The sequence below is a fragment of the Crinia signifera genome, chromosome 3 (assembly GCF_055691185.1).
Source record: "Crinia signifera chromosome 3, ASM5569118v1, whole genome shotgun sequence".
Taxonomy (NCBI): Eukaryota; Metazoa; Chordata; class Amphibia; order Anura; family Myobatrachidae; genus Crinia; species Crinia signifera.
The window spans coordinates 163,106,432-163,132,748 of NC_139219.1; the positions used below are offsets into that span (position 1 = coordinate 163,106,432).

Below are 26,317 nucleotides of genomic sequence, written 5' to 3' on the forward strand. Positions count from 1 at the left end.
ATCCCAATGATTAATCAATATGTCTTGAATTGATGAGAGACCAGTATCCTTTTCTAAATGTTGACTAGTCAGTTTACGGTCAACCACAACAAGTTGTTGGATTCTGATTATATTTTAAACAGCGCTCACTTCCTGACAGGGCCAGATAAAGGGGGGTCAGTACCCCTGGGCCCCCTCTATTTAGGGCTCCCCTGTGGTTGGCATGTATTTTTTTTTTAGTTAAAGGTTTTGTGCATGGGAGTGGGGTAGTGCTGCTGCTTCACCTATTTGCAAATGTGACAATGATTAAAACTGCTGAGCATTGGGAGCCAAGGCACACTGATTGCTCAAGTGTGTAGTGCATTACTGGGAGTTGACTAAGTCCTGTGAGACTTTGCAAAAGAGGTCAGAGGCTTGTGCTGAGCTCTGCTTGGTGGAGCTCATCATATGCTTCTCAGGCCCATGGAGGACAGCAGCAGCAGTGGCCTTGTCATGGGAGGGTTTTTAATTAGAGGCAGCTCTGAACCAGTCAGGGCTCCTACAGAGTAAGGTACAGAGGGACAAACACAGGCTTTTCATGTGATATTATATATATATATATATATATTTTTTTTTTGGGAGAATCCGCACTCACGGCCAGCCCCTGCCAGCTTTCGGGGTGCTCCACTTAAGTAAACATCCAAGGATGCTCCAAATATAACACAGGTGTAGAGCCAGAAACGATCCACAAGCAGTATTAACCAATAAGATCAGTTGCACAGTTTAATGGTACTTGTTTAGGATACAAAACATCTTACTTTGTATTGCAGTCAATGTTTCAGCCACTAGAGGGCCTTTATCAAGACAGATCACCAAGGCACATCCGTACAGCACAAGCAATCCAAGTACACTGATCCTGTTCTCAAGTGTTCCCCTATATAGCAGCCTAATGAGTTAAACAGCCTTGTGCAGTACCTAGTGGTGCCTGCGAGGCTCATGTGTCCCCAGTCACATGTTTCTTTAGCCGCTAGATCATAGGCCCGCCAGCCGGAAGTAGTGTCAATCTAATATGGCCGTGCGTTCCACAGCGGTCCCAGTGCGTTCCAGCACCGTTCGCCGTGTGATATATCAAATTTTCAAGCTTTCTAACTACTTGGCTCTATTAAAGCCATGTTCACTGATATGGCCTATTATTGTAGATACTCTGGGTATGGCAGAAGTTCTCATATACGCGGATCCACCGCATCTCAGTGTAAGGGCCATTGTTTAGCCCTCAGTGTAAGGGCCATTGTTTAGCGCTCACCTCGCTGCGCTCGCCACACTATATAACATCACCTCCTTGCCGACGTGGATAGTGGGGGTATGAAAAGGTCGGAGGACGCGTACCGCCGCCGCTCGCCACGTTTCGGGTTGGCATTGATAGTGGGGTGGTGTTAACAATGGGGGGGCATTTGAACATAGTCATTACCCATCAGGGTGGGTGCACAATCTAAAATCGGGTCTGGGGGGGCATTTAACGTAGGAATCAGGCATCTGGGTGCCTGTACAATTAAAAATCAGGTATAATCGCATCTCATGCGTACATATCGCATGCGATACAATGCGATTTTGTGGTTGTACAATGCCCTGCGATGGAAATCGGGGGCGCCGTGATAATACACAAGTACCTTTTATTCATTTTGATTGAATGTCATTCTTTTGCTAGTGACAGTGATACGATTTTTAGCATTCATTTATGGATATCCATAAGTCCTTGGTGGAGACTCTCAGATTGATCTGGAGACTCTTCTGGTAAGTTCGTGACACAGACAGTCTTCTTTATCTGTGTCACCCCTGTCTGTCCTTTCCTCTTTAAATGTAAGCTCTCAGGAGCAGGGCCCACTCCCCTCAGATAGTCAGTGAGGCCCGGGGCCGGAGTTGGGCCCTCTCTGGGCTCATATCCACTGCCGCTGCTGCCCCCGGATATAGAAGCCGTACCTCCTCCCTTGGGGCACCTCCTGATGGGGGGGCTCTTGGGTTCACCCAGAGCTGAGATTGGATGTGGACAGGCTCTTTCAGCAGCACTCGCTACTCACAGTACAGTAGTCAAAAGGTATATGATTTTAAGTTTCTGTTCTTTAATGTTTCTACACTGTCATAAGAGGTCCTTATTACCCTGATTCCATTGATTGGATAAGCACCATTCTTTTGCACTTTCTGTATGTTTGCTGCTTACTATTGCAGCAGCACCTAAACTGTGTGCTGTTACACCCTTGGGGGGGGGGGGGGTGCCCTGGATTGGTGGTCCATGACCAATTCAAAGTATTTTGAAACAAATTCAATAGGCAAATTGTGGACAAACAGAAGTGAATCCTGTCTATCACATAACTGACTCTAAGGATGAGATATTGACCATTTATCTCAATAAGAAACATTTGGCCAAGGGGTGTTATGAAAACAATTCTAATATTCAGCGGTGTCGTGATTCAAAAAAGTTTGGGTACCACTGACCTTTTAAAAATGTTTGTTTATAATTAAATATTGTGTAGAACAAAATAGGAGTAGAGCGCTTAATAAAATAAATAAATAATGCCAATATATAATGCCAACAAAGTTATAAAACAATATAAACAACTATTAACCCCTTCCCTGGTACTTCAGTGCGCAGACTGGCAAACCAGAAAATTCTTGGGAGTGCCACTGCCTGCACTCCCTCCTGCTGGGCAGCGGCGCTAAGATCAGCACTGCGCTCAGCTTCAGCCACTGCCCGGCCCCTGCTGTCCGGCCCCGCCACCTTCCCCCGGCTGTGTGCGGCGTGGCCTTGCTAACATCATGCCGCACATAGCCAGGTTGAGGGGGGCAGGGCAGGGCCGGGCAGCGGCTGATGGAGTGCTCAGTGGCGTTGCCCGGACCTGGGAGTCACAGTGGTGTTTTTTGGGGGGAGGAGCGCCCCCCCCCCCCCGCAAAAACTCACTCTGGGGGAAGCGTTCCCTAAAAAAGACACTTTTCTTTTGACCTCCAATGCTGCTTTCCCACTGCTGAAACGGGTCATTACCCGTTATTTTTAAATGGCAAGATCCTCAAAGACCCTTTCCCACTGCAGCTTTTAAACGGTAAATTACCGTTTAAAAGACGTTTTTGGCACATTCACACTGCTGTTTAAAAACCTGTTTAACCCATAAAAAATATGAGGGGGGGGGTTTAAAAAAAAACCTGCCGTAACCAGTACCAGGCTGAAAGAGCTGGGCTGGTATTAAAAAATCAGGAAACCTGACAAATAGGGCTTCGCTGATTTTTTTAAAACCAGCCCCAGGCTCAAGGGCCAGGGCTGGTTCCCAAAATACGGGGGACAAAATGAGTAGGGGTCCCCCGTATTTTAAGAACCAGCCCCAGGCACAACCAGCCAGCAGGGTAATGCCACAGCCGGGGGACACTTATTATATAAAAAAGTCCTTCAAAAAAGTCCTTCAAATTGTATTGTTTCTTTGGAGAGATGTGGCTATGTGTTGTGTAACTGTATTATCTTCTGCTAAACTTTCATTCATTGGCTTTAACTCTTATTGTTTTGCAATCTCATTTGACACACATCAGTAATAGTTTTAGCTGGTAACATTGTTTTTTTCACCCTTTGGGGTTAATATATAAAAGCAGTAAAGGATAGACAATTTAAAAAGTGGTGAAGTTGCCCATAACTGGTTCTAGCGATCATTTTATAAAATGTAGTTTAGAAATGCTACTTCAAAGTTGATTGGTTACTAGGAACACCTTATCAACTGGTCCACTTCTCCACACATTTCACTACTTAATGCAGCTTAGTGAAATGTCCCTATTTATATGGGGGTTTTCATTGAATTCTACAAACCTATCAGGGTTTCAGAATTTCTAGAGGGGTTTCTAAATGATAGATTTTAGTGCAAGTGTGGCTAGCCCAAGAAGAGGGCACCACATTCTAAGGTCTGCTTTATAATATTGCATTCATATACAGGTCCAGCAATCACAAGTTGTTAGATAAGTAAGGATAGCCTCCCTGAAGTGAATTACTTTTTCCCCCTGTATATGAGCGCTATGAGTGCCCACAGTGCTAGCACACAGAAGTCCGGGCATAGGGCATGGAGGGTCGTGGCGCAGGCAATTTGCATATGGAAACGCCCAGCATTTCATGGGCATTCCCATAAGAACACTGGGCGTTCCTATACAAATTGCCCGGTTACGCGCGTGTGTGTGTGTGTGAGGGGGGGGGGAGGTCGGGCAGCTGATGTCAGTGGATGCCAGCTGTCTACCCTGTCCTCGCACAGGGCGCCCGCTGGTCTGAGACACCATAGAGGTGTCTCAGATCTGCAAGTACTGAGGAAATCATTTGATCATCAAATGATTTTTCCCCCCGCACCCATGGCTGCAAATGGATGATTTGCATAATCATCCATTCACAACCTTTGGTGCGGGGGTGCGGGGAGCGGGCAGATGGCCATGAGAGCAACGGGAAGCCCTTGGTGGATCATAGGGCATGAAATTCCACCTGTCAGCGTGTGTCAGTTCTTGGCAACTTTCACACCTATCTTTAAGAAATGTCCATGACATTCAAAGGGATAAGGCAGGGCTGACCAAATTGGTCATTAAGGTCTCAATGGTTACCGTTTTCCAGACCACCTAGCTGGTGCACAGGTGTAGTCATTACTGTCACATTTCCAAACATGTGCTGTATTTATTTCTAACCAAACTATTCTACAGATCCACAAGATGCCTGGAAAACATGAACTGTTGGTAGATCTCGAGGACCGGTCTGCCACCCCTGTGGCTAAAGGGGCAGATGTACTAAGCCTAGGAGAATGATTAAGTGGAGAGATATAATGTACCAACCAGTCAGCTCCTGTCATTTTTCAAACACAGCCTGTAACATGGCAGTTAGAAACTGATTGACCAATACTTTATCTCTATTTTGCCTCTCTCCAAGGCTTAGTACATCTCCCCAAAGAGTTCAGTTAACATGACAGTATGGTTTTCTTAAGGTTTTCCCAAGATCATCCCTTTGATACAGTATAGAGAAGCGGCTTTTGTTGAAAATGATGGAAAAAAAGGGTTCATCATCACTTTATCCCTCTGTATTTTTATAAAGGTTTATAAAACAATAATATTCCGAAAAAAAGTAAATAATGGTTTCCTTTACTTTTCTTTATGATAATGAGATTTCATGATCAAGACACTCTTGAAAAACTGATTAATGCAAGAACTTTTGTACAATTGGTGAGACTATAATTAATGGCAGTGCTACAGAGTATGTCTGGTGTTTTATAAATAAATGATAACAATAATGGGAAATAGACAGCTATGTGGTTACACGTCTTAGTATAAGTTAAGGCAACACAAAATACTTTCAGGGATACTTTAGTGGGTGGCCTCTTGTGATTCTCTTAGAAATAAAGAAACAGCCCACACACATGAGGAAAATGGAAAGTACATATATTCCCATAGTAGAAGGCCACCCACCGATGTGTCCATGTAGCACTTGGTTAACTTCTACTGTACATTTCATTTTAAAGGCTTCTTATTTCCAGGATATTTGCATTTGAAGACTACTTTTGTATAGTGCCAAGTTAATAAGCAGCATATTTCTTAGTTTGTACAGCTAAACTATGTAAATATTACTCTTGAGTTCTCCTCTATAAGCAGCATTATGATAATTGCTTGTCATCAGCACTAGTCTATGGCACACTTATGAAGTGTAAATAAAGTATACTGTAGATCATGAAAAGTTTTCAGTTATGTCAAGAAATGACAGGCTAAACATCTTAGATTGTAATAAAACAAAAATTATACAGTTCCCAAAGCAACATTCATATGTCAAACAGAACAAAATACTGAATAGAAATAGAACTTTCTTGAATGCTACCTGGAGCCAAATGGCGCATTAAGCTGACAGTGCAGAAAGAGGCAGCTTGTACTGTTCATTTCAATAAAACTGGGGAAAAAAAGTTCTATTAAACATGGACACGGTTTGTCAGGTTGTGGGCCTTGGGAAAAAAAAAGGAATGGCAGAGAACAGTGTGTCAAACAGAAATCAGGCCAAACCATACATGGGAGTGTCCTGGATAACACTGTACAGTTCCATTTCTTACAGCTGCAGTCAGACCATTTTAATCAGCAGAAGCTGCTAGCATGTCCTATATGCTCTGTTGTGCGAATAAGATGTGAAAGTCACATGCAAAGATGCTCAGCACTACCAAGTTACACAGAGCTCATGCACATGGTTTTGTCCATTTTGAGAACAAATTTGAACTGCGATCACATCTGAATAAGGGCCTATGTGTAAAGTGACTTGTAGCGCACAGAGGATAGATGCAAATTATGGACACAAATTATGCAAATATACTCTTTTTCTTAGGTTAGTCTGATTCTTGTATTCTAAGATTAGAGAAGGAAAATGAAAAAAACAGAAGGTAGAGTGGGGTTAACTATATCTAATTCAGACTGAGTTTTGGTAATATAATTCTTAGATAAGAATTTGAATATTAGAATGTGAAGTTTAGCATGAAGAGAAACAAATTCAGATTATCATTATCACTGTTATTTTTGCATGTCACATGCTGCTTTTTATTTATACCCCTTTCACATTTGCAAGTGCTTGCAAGCCGAGTTGCAAGCCGGGTACAAAAACCTTTGTACGAGCCGGCTTGCAAGCACTTTCACACTAGCCGCCCAACCCAGCATAATGCCGGGCATGTGGCGTCCGGAGGCAGGGCCGGAGCGGCGCTGGGAGATGACAGGATCTCCCAGTGGCTCCTTTACAGTGCAGTGAACGGGACCCAGGTCGCATTGTTCTGGGATACCAATTCACACTGCGCCTGGACCCGCGAGCGTTCCGGGTCCAACCCTGGTCAAAACCAAGGTTGAAATCCCGGAACATTGGACCTGGGATAATCTACCAGGACCCTTTCACACTGACCAATTTTCAGGGTTAATACGAGTTCATGTGCAATAACCCGGGAAATATTTGTCAGTGTGAAAGGGGTATTTCTGATTCTGCATCCTTTGAACAATGGGCCTAATTTGTAGATGTATTCAAACCCATTGCATACATCTCTGATGCTGGGGTGAACTCCAGCACTGTTTTGGGGCATATAGTGAGCAGCATTCTCTAAAATGATGGAGTGTCACCTCCGTTTCTTGGGAGTTCCAAGACTTGTGTATGCATCATCCAAAGCAGACTTCCTGGCCATTTAGCTGTCACAATCAAAATGGCATAATCGTTACTCAGCTAAGCAAAGGCATCACAGCTGATCAGATGTAGCATTTCTTATTTGTGATGCTGGTAGGAGGTGTTTTTTTTCCTTCAGGCGCATACCTCCTAACTGTCCTGTTTTTTTGGGATGGTCCCACCCAAGGCCAGAAGTGTTTGGTGGTGGGAGAGCAGTTGGGAGCCACCTCCTGTCACCCGTTGCTGTGCTCAGCAGAGCAGCAGGGAATAGATACTGTGCGCACAGCATTTATTAACTAAAACCAGAGGGGCTGGGAGCATGGGCAGCAACTCAAAGCACTGGCCATGCCCAAAAATGATGTAATCTGAAGGCGTGGGCCACGGAGCATCATCCCTGTGAAGTCACACCCCCATTACCAGGAACACACAGTTTGCGGTGCATAGAGTCCCGCTATGGAGATTTACAAAGTTGCTACATTAGCAAACGCAACAGCAATGTGAACTTCATTTATTTCTGATTTAGGCCCTTTGAGTAACACTATATTGAAATGAAAAAAGATAGAACAATATCTAGAACCATAATAGCAGAATGATCATAGCAGTACAGACAGGGCTTTTGGGTGGGGTATATGAGCGGAGTACTGGACCATAGGGGCAGCATTGTTGCTGCCTCACCATCCTGCATCTGGCTTGCAAGATGCCTGGAACAGAACCCTGGAACAACGTAAGTTGGTCCCAAATGTTGGGGGAAGTAGTCACCTTGCAATTTAGTGAAAACAAAGTTAGATGTACTGTAGCATCAGCATCTGGGTTCTAAATGCAAACTGGAATCCACATGCTGAAAGGCATATGGTTATATGGTTGATTTACTAGTACTTTCCTGTGGAATTACATTATCTCCAAACAGGTACACATGGAAGCTTGTGCTTTCAATCTGTGCTATACCTCCTATATACTTGGTCCCCATCTCTATTAATAATCAGGACTGTAGTATCTTAAGTGAGTGCCCATATACACAGTGCCAGCTCTACCATTAAAGTTTAAGGTGCCAGGATCTGCAGGTGGTGCCATAATTCTGCCTATCAACAGAAAGTCTATGAGAAAGATATCCTTGTTGAACTTAATACAGATGGCAGCTGTGAAACTTCTAAGATGCCACCTCCACACTTTCACTTTATTATTATCGTTTATTTATATGGCGCCACAAGGGTTCTGCAGCGCCTAACAATACATAAATGAGCAAAAAAAAAAAAACGAATGACAATACAAGACAATTTAGGACAAGTACATGGGGATGTAAGGATAGTTACATCAGGGAACAGGACACTGAAGCAATTATCAGGGTGGCAGAGGTTTATACATTCTAAGAAAGGCACAGGAGGAGAGAGGGCCCTGCTCATGAGAGCTTACATTCTAAAGGGGAGGGTAAGACAGACAGGAGTGACACAGAAGGGGTAGCAGTGAGCATAAATAGACTGTTAGGATGAAAGATGGTTGGATTTTATGTGGGAGGGTGGGAAGATAATCAGTTTAGTCTTAAACATTTTAAGTCTAAGAAAGTGCTGGATCATCCTAGAATATATAGCAGACACACAGTTGGAAATGAGTGAGGATAGAGGGAGAAAGATCAGGAAAGGAGAGGTAGAGTGGAGTATTATCAGCTTAAAAGTGATATTTGAAGTCAAGTGAGCAAATGAGCTCACCCAGAGCAGTGTATATATATATATATATATATATATATATATATATATATATATAGAGAGAGAGAGAGAGAGAGAGAGAGAGAGAGAGAGAGAGAGAGAGAGAGAGAGAGAGAGAGGAGAAGAGGACCAAGAACAGAACCTTGGCAGACACCTACTGACATTGGAAGTGCAGGGCAGATGGAGGCATTAAAGGTACAGCTGGGCATTTTCAAGACTGACCGTGCAAATGCAAGCATTAACGTTTACAGTAAATGTTCTTGCTGAAGTCAAAAGGTGATGTTATTACTTTAGGGTCTGAAAAGTGACTATTGGTGGCAGTGTGGGGTTTGGGGGCAGTAAAATTAAGTTTGCTTAGGGTGCTGAAAAGTCCTGCCTATACAGTCTCCATGCAAGCCCCCTCCTCGCTCATCAGCAGCCCATACTATACTGTATGAGTAACTTGTCACTATGCCAGAGCCTACTGCACATGTGCAGGTCTCTTGGAACATGGCATGTGCCATGCTCCCGCTGACTTTTCTACAGTGCAAGTCCAACACTCTGGGAAATGGCCACTGTGCTATTTTGCTCGTGATTTGTGCAGGACCAATGAATATTGCACTCCTTTCACAAATTATATACATGCAGTGGCGGATTCAGGGGGGGGCACCTGGGCACGTGCCCCCCTGTCATTCATTTTGTAGATGAGGACCAGAGCTTTCCAACGAGCCCAGCCCCATGTCTCTAGCCCCCCGGGAACCGGAGATATCGCCTGGCAAAGCTGTAACATTTTTTCCCCATAGGATAATATGGGACCCGTCGATTCCAACCCACACCCGGTTCCGACAGCTGCCAGTTACCCCCCTGGCATCACAGGAGCTTGTGATTGATGTTATTTAATTCCAAATCGCTGGTCCTTCAATATGATACCAGGATGGTCCATATCGGTCAATTGTTTCCAGAGATATAGCGTGTAAATCGATTTATTTTTTTATTTTTGAAATGTAATTTCATGGCTGTTCATTTTCTTTGAGGGCAGATTACTCTGGAACCAAACGTTCCAGTTTTACTGGACCAAAATCATTCAAAGCCCACTCAAAAGTTCTTCAATATGATACTTGTCTCATGTACATGGGTCAGTTAGTTCCGAAGATATAGCCTGTTAAATGAGATAACTGGTTAAAGGGGGGGAGGGGTGGTTTTCTCTCCCCCTCACACCAGAAAATGCAGGGACTAGGCTGGTGTAAAAGGGGCCAACCTGGGAATGCATTTTCTGGTGTGAAATGGGTATTATTTCAAATAGCTGGGACCTGCAGTGCTCGGAATACAGCCAGTCTCTGCCACTGTCAGTGGCTATCACTTCTGCCTGGTGGCAACAAGCATGGAACCTCTGGCAATGAGCATGGAACCCTTGGCAATGAGCATGTAGATAAGTAGCACTTACTGTATGTAGCATCATTTTTAATAGGCATTATGGTGTTTGGCATAATACATAATGGACATCATGCCGTGTAACTTAACGTGCAATGGACATTATGGTGTAAATGTTTAATGCGCGCCTTTGGTGGACAATTTCCCTGTTTATGAAGCGTATTGTGAATTTTGTCTTAATCTGTGTTGCATTATGTGAATTCTGGCTCAATCCGTGTGGCATTATGTGAATTTTGTATCAATCCGTGTGGCATTATGTGAATTTTGGCTCAATCTGTGTGGCATTATGTGAATTTTGGCTCAATCCATATGGCATTTTATGAATTTGGCTCAATCTGTGTGGCATTATGTGAATTTTGGCTCAATCCATATGGCATTTTATGAATTTGGCTCAATCCATGTGGCATTATGTGAATTTTGGCTCAATCCATATGGCATTATGTGAATTTTGACACAATCCATGTGGAATTATGTGAATTTTGACACAATCCATTTGGCATTATGTGAATTTTGGCTCAATCGATTTGGCATTATGTGAATTTTGGCTCAATCCGTGTGGCATTATGTGAATTTTGACACAATCCATGTGGCATTATGTGAATTTTGACACAATCCATGTGGCATTATGTGAATTTTGGCTCAATCCATTTGGCATTATGTGAATTTTGGCTCAATCCATGTGGCATTATGTGAATTTTGACACAATCCATGTGGCATTATGTGAATTTTGACACAATCCATTTGGCATTATGTGAATTTTGGCTCAATCCATTTGGTATTATGTGAATTTTGGCTCAATCCATTTTGGTATTATGTGAATTTTGGCTCAATCCATTTGGCATTATGTGAATTTTGGCTCAATCCGTGTGTTATTATGTGAATTTTGACACAATCCTTGTGGCATTATGTGAATTTTGGCTCATTCCATTTGGCATCATGTGTAAGGGGCAAGTATAATGGGGTCTAGTATTTTGTTGCATAATGTGTAGAAGTTCTATATGGTGTTGTACACTACACTCAAGGACATGCCCTCTGTTGAGTGGCCACACCTCCTTTTCCAGAGCGCGCCTTCGGCGCGCACAACTACATCCTTCACTTTTGTTGCCATGGTAGGCCTGCGTACTTTAAATGCCAGGGCCTATTTTTAATCCCATTCCCACCCTCTCTCTGCAGCTTTCTTAGCATGTACACTGGCACCACTAACACTGGCCCACCCCCACCTAAACCCTCTTTTATCATGGTGCCCCCCCTGTCATTTTATCCTGGATCCGCCCCTGTATACATGCCACTGACTCATGATAAAACAAAGGCAACTGGTCATATACTGTAGAAGTTCTTTAGGTATCTGTCTCCTAAACCTCCTTGACTATTACAGTATATGCATTCTTCCCCTGCCTGCTTGTATCAGCTGTGGAAGCAGACCACTTCTGTATTGTATCCAACTTACTTAGCTCCAGTGGCATAACTATAAATACAGCGCCCCCCTCCGCCGGAATTATCTGCAGCACCCTCCCCCCCCCGGTAAAATAATGCCCACCCTCACCCAACCCTGCCTTACCACGCTGGCGCTGCTTGTCGCCGCCGCCGCCAGGTGTGTGGCCGGGACACGCTGCACCGATGTACTTGACTGCAGTCCCGAGTGGCTCCTGATAATGGCAAAAATAGCTCTCACAAAATGTCTGCCCCCTTACAGCAGACACTATTTGAGGATGCTAGAGGCGCCTCCTCTAGCATTGTCAAAAGTGTCTGCAGTAAGGGGACGGACATTTTGTGAAAGCTATTTATGCCATTATCAGGAGACATCGAGGAGGAGGAGAGCCGGGACCGCAGACAACTTCAAGTAGATCTGCGGGACCCGGCCACACACCCGGTGGCGGCAACAGCGAGCAGTGCCAGCGGGGTAAGGCAGGGTTAGGGAAGCGCAGACCCCCGGCGCCCACACATAGTCGGCGCCTCCCCGTGTCCGCGGGGCTTTTGTTACGCCACTGCTTAGCTCCTAAACCAAGTGCAGTGCTCTAGAAAATGAAGATGGAAAAAGACACGAGAGAAAAATGTATTAGAGTATCCAGCAATAGTAAACTTTGTACTCAATAGTTAATAGACTTTTCTTATATCTGAATTAGCATTACCTTCTAGGTTTCATAAATATTTGGACATAATTTTACTTGTGGAAAGTTTGTATTTTTACAGATGTAGAATACATATTTGTAGTATTTCACTGACTCAGCTCCATTAAATTGGGATGAGCTGTGACCTTTGCACGCTGGTGCACCACAGGACATGCACAGAAGTCTACTTCTTACACTGTAAATATTCTTGTACACCCATTAACTAGTTTCTAATTGTGTGTATATGCAGAATATATATATAATATTTCAAAGTAGAAATGTAAAAGTGGTGGTATGGAAAGAGGCCAGGCGCCAGGGGATCCCAGAAGCTTTATGGAATTTGATCACATGAATTTCATTTTAGATGCTTTTTAACGCTATGTAATAAAATACAAAGACATGGCATGCAGTCACATTTGCAATATCAAAAATCAGAAAGTTGTTATAATTTTGACAGGTCCAATATTGTTGAAATATTGATAGGCAGCATGTTCACATTCTCAGAATGTCAACATCTGAAATGTGAAATTCTCATATTTTCGAATGGTTATAGACACTAGAAGGAGGTTAGAGTTAGGATGTGGTGGTAGGTGGAGGGTTAGGGATTAGGCTAGAACATGTACTGGAACCAGTGGTGTGCGCCAGAACAGCTCCACATGTGACCACCATGACCTGAAAGACACTGCTGCTGCTGTGAGCAGATAAGTCACCACTAGACTACAAGGGATGGTTTGCTGATATTTTATCATATTATGATTTCAGCAGTATCCACATGATGTAGGTCAACAAGCTATTCATGTTGTCATTATAAATGTCAATATGATGAATGTTGACCTTATATACAGTACCACACCCCATTAAATGATGCAAGGCTATCCCATCTGTGTTCTTTACCTCTTCCCTCTTATCACACAATTGTCAATTACAGTATGTTCCTCTGGACATCTTTTCTATATACCTATAACATCCTCTGAGCCCATCCTTATCATGTCTCCTTTCCACCGTGTCTCTCCTTGGTTCCTTCACTTTTCTATCATGTGAAACATGGCCGCATTTTTACAGCACTGTACTTGGTTTACGAGCCAAGTAACATAGATGAAAACAGAGGAGGGGTGTCTGCCTAATGACAAATGGTCGGGGTCTCCTGCTTCCAATGCTAATACAGGATAGGAGATAAAGGATTCTGTTGATGCAGTGCACACACTTGGTATGGGCTCATAAGGAGACAGATACCTAAGAGAGTATGTCTTAACTTACTAACTGCCTTTGATTCATCTTGATTAGTTACAGAGAGGCTGTGTCTTTTATATTATAAGTTAGGATATGCCTCTAGCTCAAAAAAAAACCCAGAAGAAAGTGTGTTTATGAACATTTCATGATATCATAAATGTGGTCATGATGTAAATAAAGTAATGTGCCCAAAAAATGAAAAAGTCTACTCTTTTTATAATAACATGGTAAGACAAACCCTATAACCAAATATAAATCTTCGTTCTTACATCAATGGGAATGTATGTAATGGGAATAGATAGTCACGTTTCATATACTGTATAATAGATGGAAAATGGCAAGCTAATGACTTATAAGCTAGAGGGGGCAATACACAATTAGCCAGTCAATGTAGCTAGATAAAGTTGCTGATGGTTATCATCATTGTGTATGGTTATATCAGCCTTTCCTACAAGAGATATACCCCTTAAAAGGCATATCTACAGATGCAACCAGGACTAATAATGCTACAATTACTAGAAAATGCTCTTATTTCACTTTCTGGACATAATGAAACAAAAGTTAACTATACTGTACACAAATATCTATATACAGATTGATGCGGACACATTTTTCAAGCAATATATACTGTAGTTTCTAAATGTATATCTTATGCAAAAGAGTATATACTTCCAACTCTAAAATTACCTAAGAGTACAATTGTAAAACACTTTTCTACTTCACAATTGACATGCAAGTTGTAAGGACTATAGCATTAATTTAAAAGTAAATGCAGGTTTTGATCAATGTGATTTGCAAGCATAAACTATTTTCTTAAGAAACCATATTTTTATTTTCTTTTTAGAGATGTATTATTTCTTTTCTTGGCTGATACCCTTCCGATTGCCAGTACAAAACCAATTTCCCACCAAACATGAGTAATACGACAACAATAGCAGAGATTTGGCCTGGCCACACATTCCAGTCTCCAATCACTTTTTGTATAATTAACACTTCCCACAGAAGGAGGAGCTTTTTTTGTGCAAAAAATTATATTTGCATAACAGTATAAGTAATTGAATCTAGAACTTTTACTGAAGGACACTGGGCTGGGCAAATATTTGATAGAGAACTTTTAAATTGGAATGCGGTTCTAGAAACTGGGACCAGATGAGTAGTTCGTGACTTAGTCTACAAAAATTAAAAGCAGATCGCAGCAAGATACTGTATGCTACGCTGATGATTGCAAGTTATAAACTGGGGTAATTTTATATTGCTTACTACTTTTTATTGTTTTTTTTTCTTACTTTTTCTTTTTTGAGTCAGAACTTATAAAACATGCTCCAGGGAACTGTCAGATATTGGTCTGCACAGTGCTGAAATTACAGAACAGAAATAGACTTACTGTTCAAATAGCAACATTTCCAAGACACCACACAGGAGTTATGTTTGTACTGTATTATGAAAGCCACACTACATACATGAATATCTGACCTCTGCATAACACCACAGATTACAGTAACAATTTAAAATATTTTCAAAATCAAATGCAATTTGCTTTTGGTTTTTATTAGTAATAGCTGTGTAAACACAATCCATTTTCAGAATGGAATCTAAATTATTATTACTATTTTTTCTTTAATTCAGCACAAGTCTGGCAACATGCATCTACACACAAGTATCATCTTACTCTTGGTTACTCCAAATTTTGTCTACACGTCTGGCTATTTTCCGGAAAGACGCACAAAGCAGTCGAGTGTGAAGGGACCACCACCATTTCTTCCATTTAATACTAAAAGTCAAGGTAAGCTGTTTATTTCACCCAATTTCTAATTTCCAATTTGATGTTCTTATCATAATGACAATAGACAATACTTTTTGAATAACGCATTTAACATTTATTCAAATATGTACTGTTTACAAAATACAATGCATGTTTATTGAGTTGTACTGATGCTTCGTGAATTTAAATGTGATCATTTCAGGTAAACATAGAAGGGGAAATTTCCTAAGATGGGAGTTCTACTGTATTTCATATAGGATGTTGCTATGGGCAACCAATCAGATACTATCTATTATGTTCTAGAAGGTGCTAAATAAATAAGAAGTAAATTCTTATTGGTTGCACATAGCAATATCCCATGTGAAACAGAACTCCCTCATAGTATCAAGAGACTTATTTTGTTAATATAACATATGCAAAACAGAAACATACAACAACAAAAATGTGTTCTACTTAGGTGTACATTATGTACTCACCCATATGCAGTATATATATATATATATATATATATATATATATATATATACATACACACACACACACAAACATACATACACTATTGTAAGACTATAAACAACTGCAACTATAACTGCAATTCTGACCCAAATAAACCCAAACGCAAATAAATTAATTCTATAGATGTGCCTGTAATAGCAATAAACTACAACCATTCATCTAGATGAGATATGGTATTCATTCTGTGTTTAAGGTTTTTAAGCTTTTTGGATAAATACTGTAGGGTTTTTTGTATCTCTTGTTTACATTTTACATCATCATGTGAACTTTACCATCATACTGTATGTAACTTTTCCTTAGGAGGAAACATAAGGGACAATTGCTAACATACTTGTAAAAGTATTAATAGGCTTTATTCCATAGAAATTAATTAATCGAATACTCTGCAGCAAGTTTGACAATCAAAAGTGAATGTTACTTGTCAATGACTCCCTATATGTTATGTACTTTTGCAAGTTTTCTCAAATGATCCAGTCAATACAGGTATCTAATCAACTAAAATAAGGCAAAAATGTCATGTCACAAGCTGCTATTGCTTACAATTAGCAAACCAGGAGTAAATACATGGGAATATCTAAACAGGTGCAGTGTGTGTGAAAACAGGTTTGTGTGTCCAAAAGGGCCCACACCGCACTCCCTGTACCCATGTTCATTTACTCAGCTCCCTGGAGTCCCTTGTCAGTGTTGCTGCTACATTAGAAATAACTTGGGAAATGGTGCAGTGGCTATTTTCAGAAATCTGCACAAGCACAATAGAGATTAGCCACTGGAAACATGGTGGGTTGAATGTTTTCAGAAACCTGCACATGCACAGATTCTACTGCACAGCAGAGAAGACAAGGCCTGCACAGACCCCTTCTCTCATAAATTGTCCCTGAGCATATCCCCAGGTTTTAGACAGTGAGTACTGTATTGATTAGTTTTTTTTCTACTTTAAAAATACTGTACAAAGCAATGAAGGTCATTACTGTAACTAGGTGTAAATCATTAAAATGCAAACATTCTGCAGTTTAGTTTTCTTCAAACAAAAGTATACTATTTTCCCTCCATACTGATTTCTTATGTTTTATATTTTCATGCCGTTGTTGTCCTGATGTATTAAATTAAAGCTTATTAACTGCCCACACTGTATTGTACCATTTTAAACTATTGTTGGCAACAATATTTCTGTAAGACCCAATAAATTTCTTCTATCTGCAATAAGAGGCAATTCACTAAAATAATTAGCAGTTTGTCATTTAACACTGTAAATATCCTGATCTATTTAGTATACTATAGCTTAAAGGTAAATGTCACATGCTCAAATGAGCAGGTGTACCCCGAGGTGTTCGAAGACAAATTTACTGAATTCATTTATGCCTTTTTTTGGGAGGTTTATAGATTAGGAGATTTGTCCTAGCCATTTGTCTGTGTTATTGGGGGAAGCTGTCATCTATTAGAACGAACTTAGGTCTACAGTCATTAGGTCGACCCCACTAGGTCGACTGGCAGGAAGGTCGACCTGACTTAAGGTCGACATGGGCCAAGGTCTACATGACTTAAGGTCGAATTTGCATAAAGGTCGACATGAGGAAGGTCGACTGGTCATAAGGTCGACATGGGTTTTTCACTGTTTTTTTAGCCGACATTGTGCCGACAGGCGGTATTTCATGCCCTACCATCCACTAGGGCGTGGTGGGAGAATAAAATAGTGTGCCGAGCGCAGCGAGGCACCGTGCCCGAAGCATTGCGAGTGAAGCGAGCGATGCGAGGGTCCGATTCTCATTGCCAACTGTGTCCATGTCGACTGTGTTGACATTCGGATAAAAAAACAGTGAAAAACCCATGTCGACCTTATGACCAGTCGACCTTCCTCATGTCGACCTTTATGCAAATTCGACCTTAAGTCATGTCGACCTTGGCCCATGTCGACCTTAAGTCAGGTCGACCTTCCTGCCAGTCGACCTAGTGGGGTCGACCTAATGACTGTAGACCTAAGTTCATTCTGACAGATGTACCGATTCCGTTATTGGTGTGGAAAAGTAATGTTTTCCCTGAAATGTGGATATAACATGAAAAAAAAACTAGATCATAGTTTATACCAATGGTTCCCAAATTTTTTGAGCCAAGGCACCCTAGGTAATCAGAATGTTGTTCACGGCATCCCTAGGCCAAAAGTGTCTTATTGAGAAATTTAGAAAAAGACATTCAATTAAGACATTAAGCAGACTCCATTATGTGGTGAGGGACAGGATTTGCTTCTGGCTGTCCACATATTTTCTGAAGTCATAAGCTTTGGTTTTGCCTATTACATTAAAAATAAATAATTTGAGTTGGTCTTGGACCTCCAACTCAGGGCTTCCCTGTAAGTGTCCTGAGGTACCCCAGGTCATGGCACACAGTTTGGGAACAACTGGTGTGTACACAGAGGCAGCTGCAGCGATGACCAAGGAGTGCAGGGGTATCAGAGAGCACATGATAAATACATGCATGTTATCATCAGAGCCAGATTAAGGTCTAAATGGGCCTGGAGCTGAAAATGATCAAGGGCCTATTATGCGCAATAATAGGGGTTGCGGCCCGCACCTAATAATGTGGGTGGCGTGACCAGTGTTCTGTTTGGTGGTCTGCTCATGGATGTGTCTCTATTTGTGTAAATACTTTCAACTAATTATATATGCCTGGAAAAGGCAGGGTGCTGGCATAAGAAAAAATGCAGGGAGATATATTGGCGGGTGCACTCCAAAGGTGCACCCGCAGGACGCAGATGTCCTAAGATACTTGCAGGGTGAGGCGGCACTGCAGTCATAAAAAAAATACTGAAAACCGAAACTTGGTAGACAATATGTCAGCACCTTTTATGTGGTAACCTAAATTTACCACACCATATACCCCTTATACAAATCATGCAACACAATAGTAACTTATACTATACTTGCTTCTTACACATTATGCCACATGGAATGAGACAAAATTCACACCGATTGAGCAAAAATTCCCACTATGGCACACAGATTGAGTCAAAATTCACGTTATGCCACACAGATTAAGGCAAAATTCACATTTTGCCACATGGATTGAGCCAAAATACACACTATACCGGGCATGTCCAAACAGTGGCCCTCCAGCTGTTGTGAAACTACACGTCCCAGAATGCCTTGACATACAGTAGTTTTAGAATTCCCTAATTGCAAAACTGTGGCAATGCATGATGGGACTTGTAGTTTCACAGCTGGAGGGCCATAGTTTGGACATGCCTGCACTATACCAAACAGATTGAGCAATAATGCACAATATGCTTCATAAATAGGGGCATTGCACGCCAAAGGCGCACATTAAAAATGTACACCATAATGCCCATTACATGTTAAGCCTCACACCATAATCTCCATTACGTATTATGCCAAACACCATAATGCCTATTAAAAATTATGCTACATAAGTGTTGCTTACCTACATGTTCATTGCCAGGGGTTCCATGCTCTTTGCCATGTGGGATTACATGCTCATTGCCAAGGGGGAATACATGCTCACGGTAACTGGGGGACAGTCGCCACCGGGCAGAAATGACAGCCATTAACAGCCGGGCAGAGAGCAGGGGGCTGCCCGGCTGTATTCAGAGCACTGCATGTCCTGGCTATTTTAAATAATACCCCTTTCATACCAGAAAATGCAGGGAATATGGTCCCAGGATCATGCAGGGATATTCTCGGACTGGCCCCTTTTACACCAGCCTAGTCTGTGCATTTTCTGGTGTGAGGGGGAGAGAAAACCACCCCGCCCCCTTTTAAACAACCAGCTATATCTTCGGAACCAACTGACCCATTTACATGTAGCCTTTGAATGATTTTGGTCCAGTGAAACTGGGCCGTTTGGTTCCAGAGAAATCTGTCCTCAAACAACATGAACAGCCATGAAATTACATTTCAGAAATGAAAAACAAATAGTTTTACCTGCAATATCTCTAGAACCAATGAACACATATGGACCAGGTATCAGATTGAAGGCTCAGTGATTTGGGTTCGACTGAGATCAACCTCCAGCTTCTGTGATACAAGAGCCGTTGGAACCGGGTGGAGGTCGGAATTAGCGGGTCCCATGTTATCCTATGGGGAAAAACGGTCCAGGTTTGCCTGGCGGTATCTCAGGTTCCCGGGGGGGGCTAGCGACGCGGGGCTGGTCTTGTTGGAAAGCCCTGACCTTCAGCTACAAAATGGGCCTATTTGGAGAGTGGGCCTGGAGCTATAGCTCCATCAGGCCCATTGTTAATCCGGCTCTGGTTATCATGCATCTAATATATGCACTGCCTGGGAATCAGCATAAGCTATCACAGTGTTAAGCCCAGCCCCTGCCAGGAGGGTTCCGGGGGGAGGTCTTATCACTGCACTGTTTATGCTGATTCCCAGGCATCTTGCGGCGCATGAAGCAATCAGTACTGCTGAACTCTAGAGGATCGATCCAGCACATGTATTGCATGCATGAGAACATGTGTGTATATATATATATATATATATATATATATATATATATGTGTGTGTGTGTGTTCTGTGATCTCCCCCCTGCACAGCTTAGAGCTGCAGCCACCACTGCTATTGTACAATTAATTGTGTAGGTGTTTGGTGCTAAATAAAAACTTCCCATAAAAATGACAAAAGTAGGTGGTGGGCAATCCTAACACTGTTGTACTGTATTGGTGATTCGGGCCAAAAAAATATGAAAAACCCATGTCGACCTTTTGATTTTGGACCTAACCCATGTTGACCTAATGCTTGTGTCGACCTTTTGACCCAGTCGACCTTAGGTATGTCGACCTTTTTCAGGTGTCCACCCAAGGCCAGTCCACCTTCAGTGGTCGACCCAATGTATGTCATCTTTAATATTGTCGACCTAACAACTGTTGTACCATCTAAATATGTTTACCAACAAGTGTCTTTATTTTAGGCTTCCTGCTCACTACTGGAAATAAGGAATTTGGTACTCACCGTTAATTCCCTTTCTCCGAGTCAGCAGGGGACACTTCAGTCTACATGATTGGGCATAGAGTAGGTGTACTGAAGGAGTCGACACTTGAAGAAATTTGCTGTGGTAGGCTCCTCCCCCTCTAACCTCACCCAGGCCTTAGAAAAACTGTGTCCAAGAAAAGAAGAGACCAGGGCATCTCCAGGAAGGAGGAGGAGAAGAAGAAGAAACAATTACGATTAGGTTAGCAACAGGCAGCACATTAAAGGTAATTAACGATGAGTACCAAATTCTCCTTCGTGCAGCAGGATAAACTGCAGTCTATACAATTGGGGAACTTCCAAAGCACTAATCTCAGGTTGGAGAGTGCTGAGACTCCTGCAAAACTGCTCTACCAAAACTCGCCGCTAAACTGGCAAAAATATCAAACTTATAAAACTTAGGAAGGTATTTGAACCTACCCAGGTAGCCACTCAACACACCTAAGAAAGAGGCCATTCTAGCCACGGCCCAAGACGTACTGACCGACCTGGTGGAGTGGGTAAAAGCAACTGCCAGGACCCGCTGAACAGCATGTCTGTATGCCTCATGAATGGTAAGAGAAATCCAGCGAGCCAACGTCTGCTTGGATGCTGGCCAACCACATTTTACTGCGTCATAAAGGACGAAAAGACAATCCAATTTCCGCAAGGTAGACACTCTAGAAACATAGATGTGCAGACCACGCACTACATCCAAAGATGCAGAATTCCCTGACAAAACCAGAACCACAATAGGTTGGTTTACATGAAACGTGGACACCACCTGGGGAAGAAAACCCCAGTTAGTCCACAACTCTGCACGATCCATGTGAAAAACTGAAAAAGGGGATCTACAAGATAAGGCCCCAAGTTCTGACACCCTGCGCACTGAAGCTAAGGCCAGTAACATTACCGTCTTCCAAGTAAAAACACTTTTGGTCTATGGACTCTAGAGGTTTAAAACATCTGATTGCAAAAAAGGCAAGGGACAAATTCCATGGCTCTGTTGGAGAAAGAAAAGGAGGTTGCAACCGAAGAACACCCTTAAGGAACGTTTAAACCTCTGGAATGAACGGCAGCCAGCGATGAAAGAAAACAGAGAGCAGAGATCTGTGCTTTTAGGGAGCGCAAACGCAGGCACGCTGACATGCCCTATTGTAAGAATTCTAATAGTCTAGGTAGACTAAAGAAGGCTTTTGGCAACCCATGTGCTTCGCACCAGCCCACGTACGCTTTCCAAATACGATGATAATGCATCGAAGTGACCTCTTTCCGTGCCTTCATCATTGTCGGAAACAAGTCTGCCCAGGCTGTTAAACATAGACGAGCTAAGTCTGGGTAAATGAACGGACCTTGTTGTAGGAGGTTGTGTTGGAGTGGAAATTGCCAAGGTACGACCGCTAGAAGAAACCGGAGGTCCAAGTACCACATTCTTCTCAGCCAGTCTGGAGCTATTAGAATCATAGTAATGGACTCTCTTTATATGTTTTAGTCCCCTTGGAATAAGAAGAAATTGAGGGAACAAATTAATCAAATATTAGATCCACGGAATGGAGTGCGCACATTTTACCGGAAGCTTGCGGTCCAATCTGGATGCCATAAGGTCCATCCAATTGTATTCCGACTGGTCTTCCCTTGAGGAGGTGTGCTTGAATGAATGGTAATCTGATGGCCCTAAACTCCAGGACACTTTGGAAGTCTTGATTCTAGAAGAGAACAGCGACCCTGAAAGGTCTGGCCCAGGGACACTGCACCCCAGCCTCAGAGGCTGGCATCGGTTGTGGCAGTGGTCCAAGTGCAGGTCTTAAAGCTGCGACCCTGTAGGAGATTGGAGGCACCAAGCCACCATTGTGGGTAGAAGCAAGCCTCCTGCAACAGGACTATCATTTTGTGCATATGAAGATGTGAACCCAACCACTGGGATAGAAGGCTCCACTGGAATGTTTGAGAGTGGAACCAACCATATGGGAGAGCCTCAAAGGAGGCTACCATCATACCCAACAGATGGGTACAGAGATGCACCGATATCCTGCAAGGGTGTAGAACCTGACATACTTTCTTCTACAAGGCTAGGACCTATCGATTGGAAGAAAATATTTTTCTTCTACCGTGTCAAAACTGAGGCTGAGAAATAGTGATCTATGAGCAGACTGCAATTGAGACTTCTGGAAGTTTAGAATCCAGTAGTTTTGTATTAAGAATTAACATGTTAGCACAGCATCTGCAATAAGTTTCTCATAGCAAGGAGCCTTCAGAAGAAAATTGTCCAAATATGGGATAATGGTTATACCCTGAAGTCGAAGAGCCCAAATCATGCAAGCCATTATTTTTGTAAACACTCTGGGAGCTGAGGACAAGTCAAAGGGAAGAGCCTTGAACTGGTAATGATTATTTCAGATTGCAAAACCTCAAGAACTTTTGATGTGGTTCCCATATGGGGACGTGCAAGTATGCGTCTTTTATGTCTAGGGAAATTACGAATTTCTGTGGCTCCAAATTCGCTATCAAAGAATGGATGGATTCCATTTTGAACTTGTGATAAATAATGCAATATGTAATATTTCAAATTGAGGATTGGGCGCACCTAGCCATCCAGCTTTGGTACTATGAAAAGACTTAGTAGTAACCCTGTCCTCTTTGGTTTGATTATTTGAACCAGAATAATCACTCCTGACAGAAGTTTTTGAATGGCCTGAGTTCAAGCAGATGCAGGAAGACCGGTTGTACAGTACCTGTTTGGTAGAGGAAAGGCAAATTCTAGTTTGTAACCCTGGGACATAATCTGAAGAACCCAAGAGTCTCTGCAGTGGGAATGCCAAGATTCGTAAAAAAGCAGAAGTTTGGCACCCACCATGGGATCCGCCAAGTGGACGAGAAGCCCGTCATGCCACTGGCTTAATGGTAGGCTTTGATTCTTGTCTGCGTGCTGTTGCTGGAATAGAGGAAGCCGATCTGGCTCCTCCACATCCTTGGAAGGAGGAAAATCCATCTCTGGATCTACCTCTAAAACCTGTGGGGCCAAAGACGGAAGAAAAGTTGACTTTCCCCTGTAGCCTGCAAGATCAGATTATCTAACTCAGGTCCAAAAAGCATATCACCTGTTTAAGGTTATGCTTCAACAGCCTTCTTAATTTCTGCCTCTGACTGCCATGAACGCAACCATTTGGTGCATCTAGCTAAGACCGCAGAAGCCGCATGAGGTTGCTGTATAGCACCGTTGTTTTATTTGACAGCGTCAGGAAAGGTAAACGGCAACCCGGGAACCAATGTGCCGCATGGAGTCTCACCTTCTTCAGACACATTTTAATATGGCAGCGCCACTTGCCCTACTTCATACTTAAGCGCATTTGGTGTCCATTAACACAATTTTGTGTCACTGGCAGCAAATGGTGCTGCTGGAAGAAAACCACTGCCTCCTCCTCTGTCTGCGGCAAGGTGAACATTGTGACACATTCTGCAGCCATTACACAGTCACTTCTCCTTCACCTCTGACTGAATATGACAGGAAGCAGGAAAAGTACGCTACTCTGACTGACTACGCTATCTACACAGCACTACGCTGATTCTGACAGTGCCCTACGCTAACTGCATAACGGGCGCCGTGCTAAAATACAAGTAACATATTAACTAGTGAGATCGCATTGCATCGCACGGCACGAAAACGTGCCATGCAAAGAGATGCGATTTCGCTATGCCTGCGTTCGTATGTTAATTGGGCAAATACACAAGCACCCCTTTAAATGCTGAGTGTATTACTCCTAGCAGTTTTTGCAGGAGCATACCTTGAGAGCTACCCTACCTGCCATTGTGCTATAGCAATAAACACCGGTAAACACACAGGCAAACAAACACACAGGCTGTGTCACAAAGAAAGGCCTGTAACCAGGGCCTGGGTGACTATAGGGAGAGAGGAGCCACCAACGCTCCCAATAATGTGTGCATGTAGGAATGTATAAACCCCCTTTATCTTACAGTGTCCCTGCAGCCTAGTGAGGGAGTGTTGAGTGCTGTGCAGGAACTAAGAGTACCTGGGCCTGCTTCCAGTTGAAGAGGAGGTCAGCGTGTGGCAAAGATGACAACCACTGCTGTAAAGGTGCCAGCCATCTGAGGAAGAAGCTCTGACCCCCTTGGCTAGCCAGCCGCCTGCGCCCTGCAATATGGCACCAAATTGAAACAGGCAAACAAGCCAGGAGAATGCACTGTGCGCACTCTGCTCTGTCCAACGTGCAGCGGCTGCCGGGCTGACAGAACACTACATGTAGCGGCTGTCAGCTTAGTGTCACCTCTCCAGAGAATGACCAGTGTGCTTTATCATGATTCTAAATATTTTATATGTAAAAGACTCTCTATGCCTGTTTCTGGTGGGAGATCCGGGCTCAGCCTAGTTAAAAGTCATTACTCTATTGCCCTGGTTCATTATATGTTATTTTATCCTTTTTGGGTGAGGGGCGATGAAGTTAGTATAGTTAGAAGGGAATTGGGTTAGGAATCTAGGTATGCCTAGGTTAGGGTTAGGTTATACAAGGTCGTGGTAATGGGGAAGTTTATTAGGTTAATGTGGGGCTTTGGATAGATGATAGTTTATATTTACATCTATATTATTGCGATTTATAATATTTCTGTGACTTGTACTGATGGGGTTTTATGGTGTCTAAGTGTGTCATGAAATTGTGTTCCTTTTACATTCTGTTATTTTTAAGATGGTACAATAATCCTAAAATGGGGTGACTATGTTATGTTCATGCTAACTAACCTCATTATACATATGCGTAACTATAATATTGTATGCTCTGTGTTTCTGTTGTAGCATTATTATTGTTTGTTTTAGGGTGTTTTTCTTTTCAAAAACTAATAAAAATTACTCAATTTAAAAAAAAAGTTTGCAATAAAACCAATTTTAGACTAAACATAATTAAAACATGGAAAATGCATAAATACAAAAAAAAAAGTTAAGCATTATCACTGTATATGTCACAAGAAAATATGGAAATTAAACCATGATTTTATCTGAATAACCTCCCTATATGTTTGTTTTTTGGTGTGTGTGCTTATTAAGGTGAAGACCATTAGCGAAAATAATGTGGAATAATACCAAGGATTTCCTTACAATAGGCTTTTTTTTAAAGAAGTCACTGTGTTGTGTTGTGTCTTTAGTCACAGTATATTTAAAAAAAAAAAACAGAGCATAAAAAAAAAAACATTTGGTTTAAACCAGCCAACCCCAGACCATCACTAAAGCTGGGTACACATATATACAATCGTCGGGCCGTTCTTCCGTTCTGGGTCGGACGACCGTTCAATTGTATAGGTGTGTACGCTGTCCCGTCTCCCTCTGTACGAGCAATAAACGGCCAAAAACGGTCTTCTCCGTCCATACTCGGCCGGTCGAAGGTTCAGGGCTGTTACATTTTCATCCGACAGGATGGGCCCATATCGGAACAAAAGTGCAGTGTGTACGCACGTTCGATCGATATGCTGGCCGTTGTTGCGACTATACTGCCAAA

The 26,317-nt window shown here is 42.4% G+C and overlaps 2 protein-coding genes across 6 annotated transcripts in view; one reads left to right on the forward strand and one right to left on the reverse strand.

Moving 5' to 3' along the window:
* NT5DC1 (5'-nucleotidase domain containing 1) overlaps window positions 1-26,317 on the reverse strand; it is a 273,425-nt gene that overhangs the window by 206,454 nt on the left and 40,654 nt on the right. The window lies entirely within an intron of this gene.
* COL10A1 (collagen type X alpha 1 chain) overlaps window positions 1-26,317 on the forward strand; it is a 147,037-nt gene that overhangs the window by 114,541 nt on the left and 6,179 nt on the right. Inside the window, exon 3 of one of the 2 annotated variants that reach the window (XM_083176856.1) lies at window positions 15,204-15,360. In XM_083176856.1, coding sequence (XP_083032982.1) covers window positions 15,219-15,360 — 142 coding nt within the window. In that variant the 5' untranslated portion in view covers window positions 15,204-15,218. Of the gene's footprint in view, window positions 1-15,031; window positions 15,361-26,317 lie in introns of those variants that run through there. The other variant, XM_083176858.1, reaches the window with a different exon arrangement.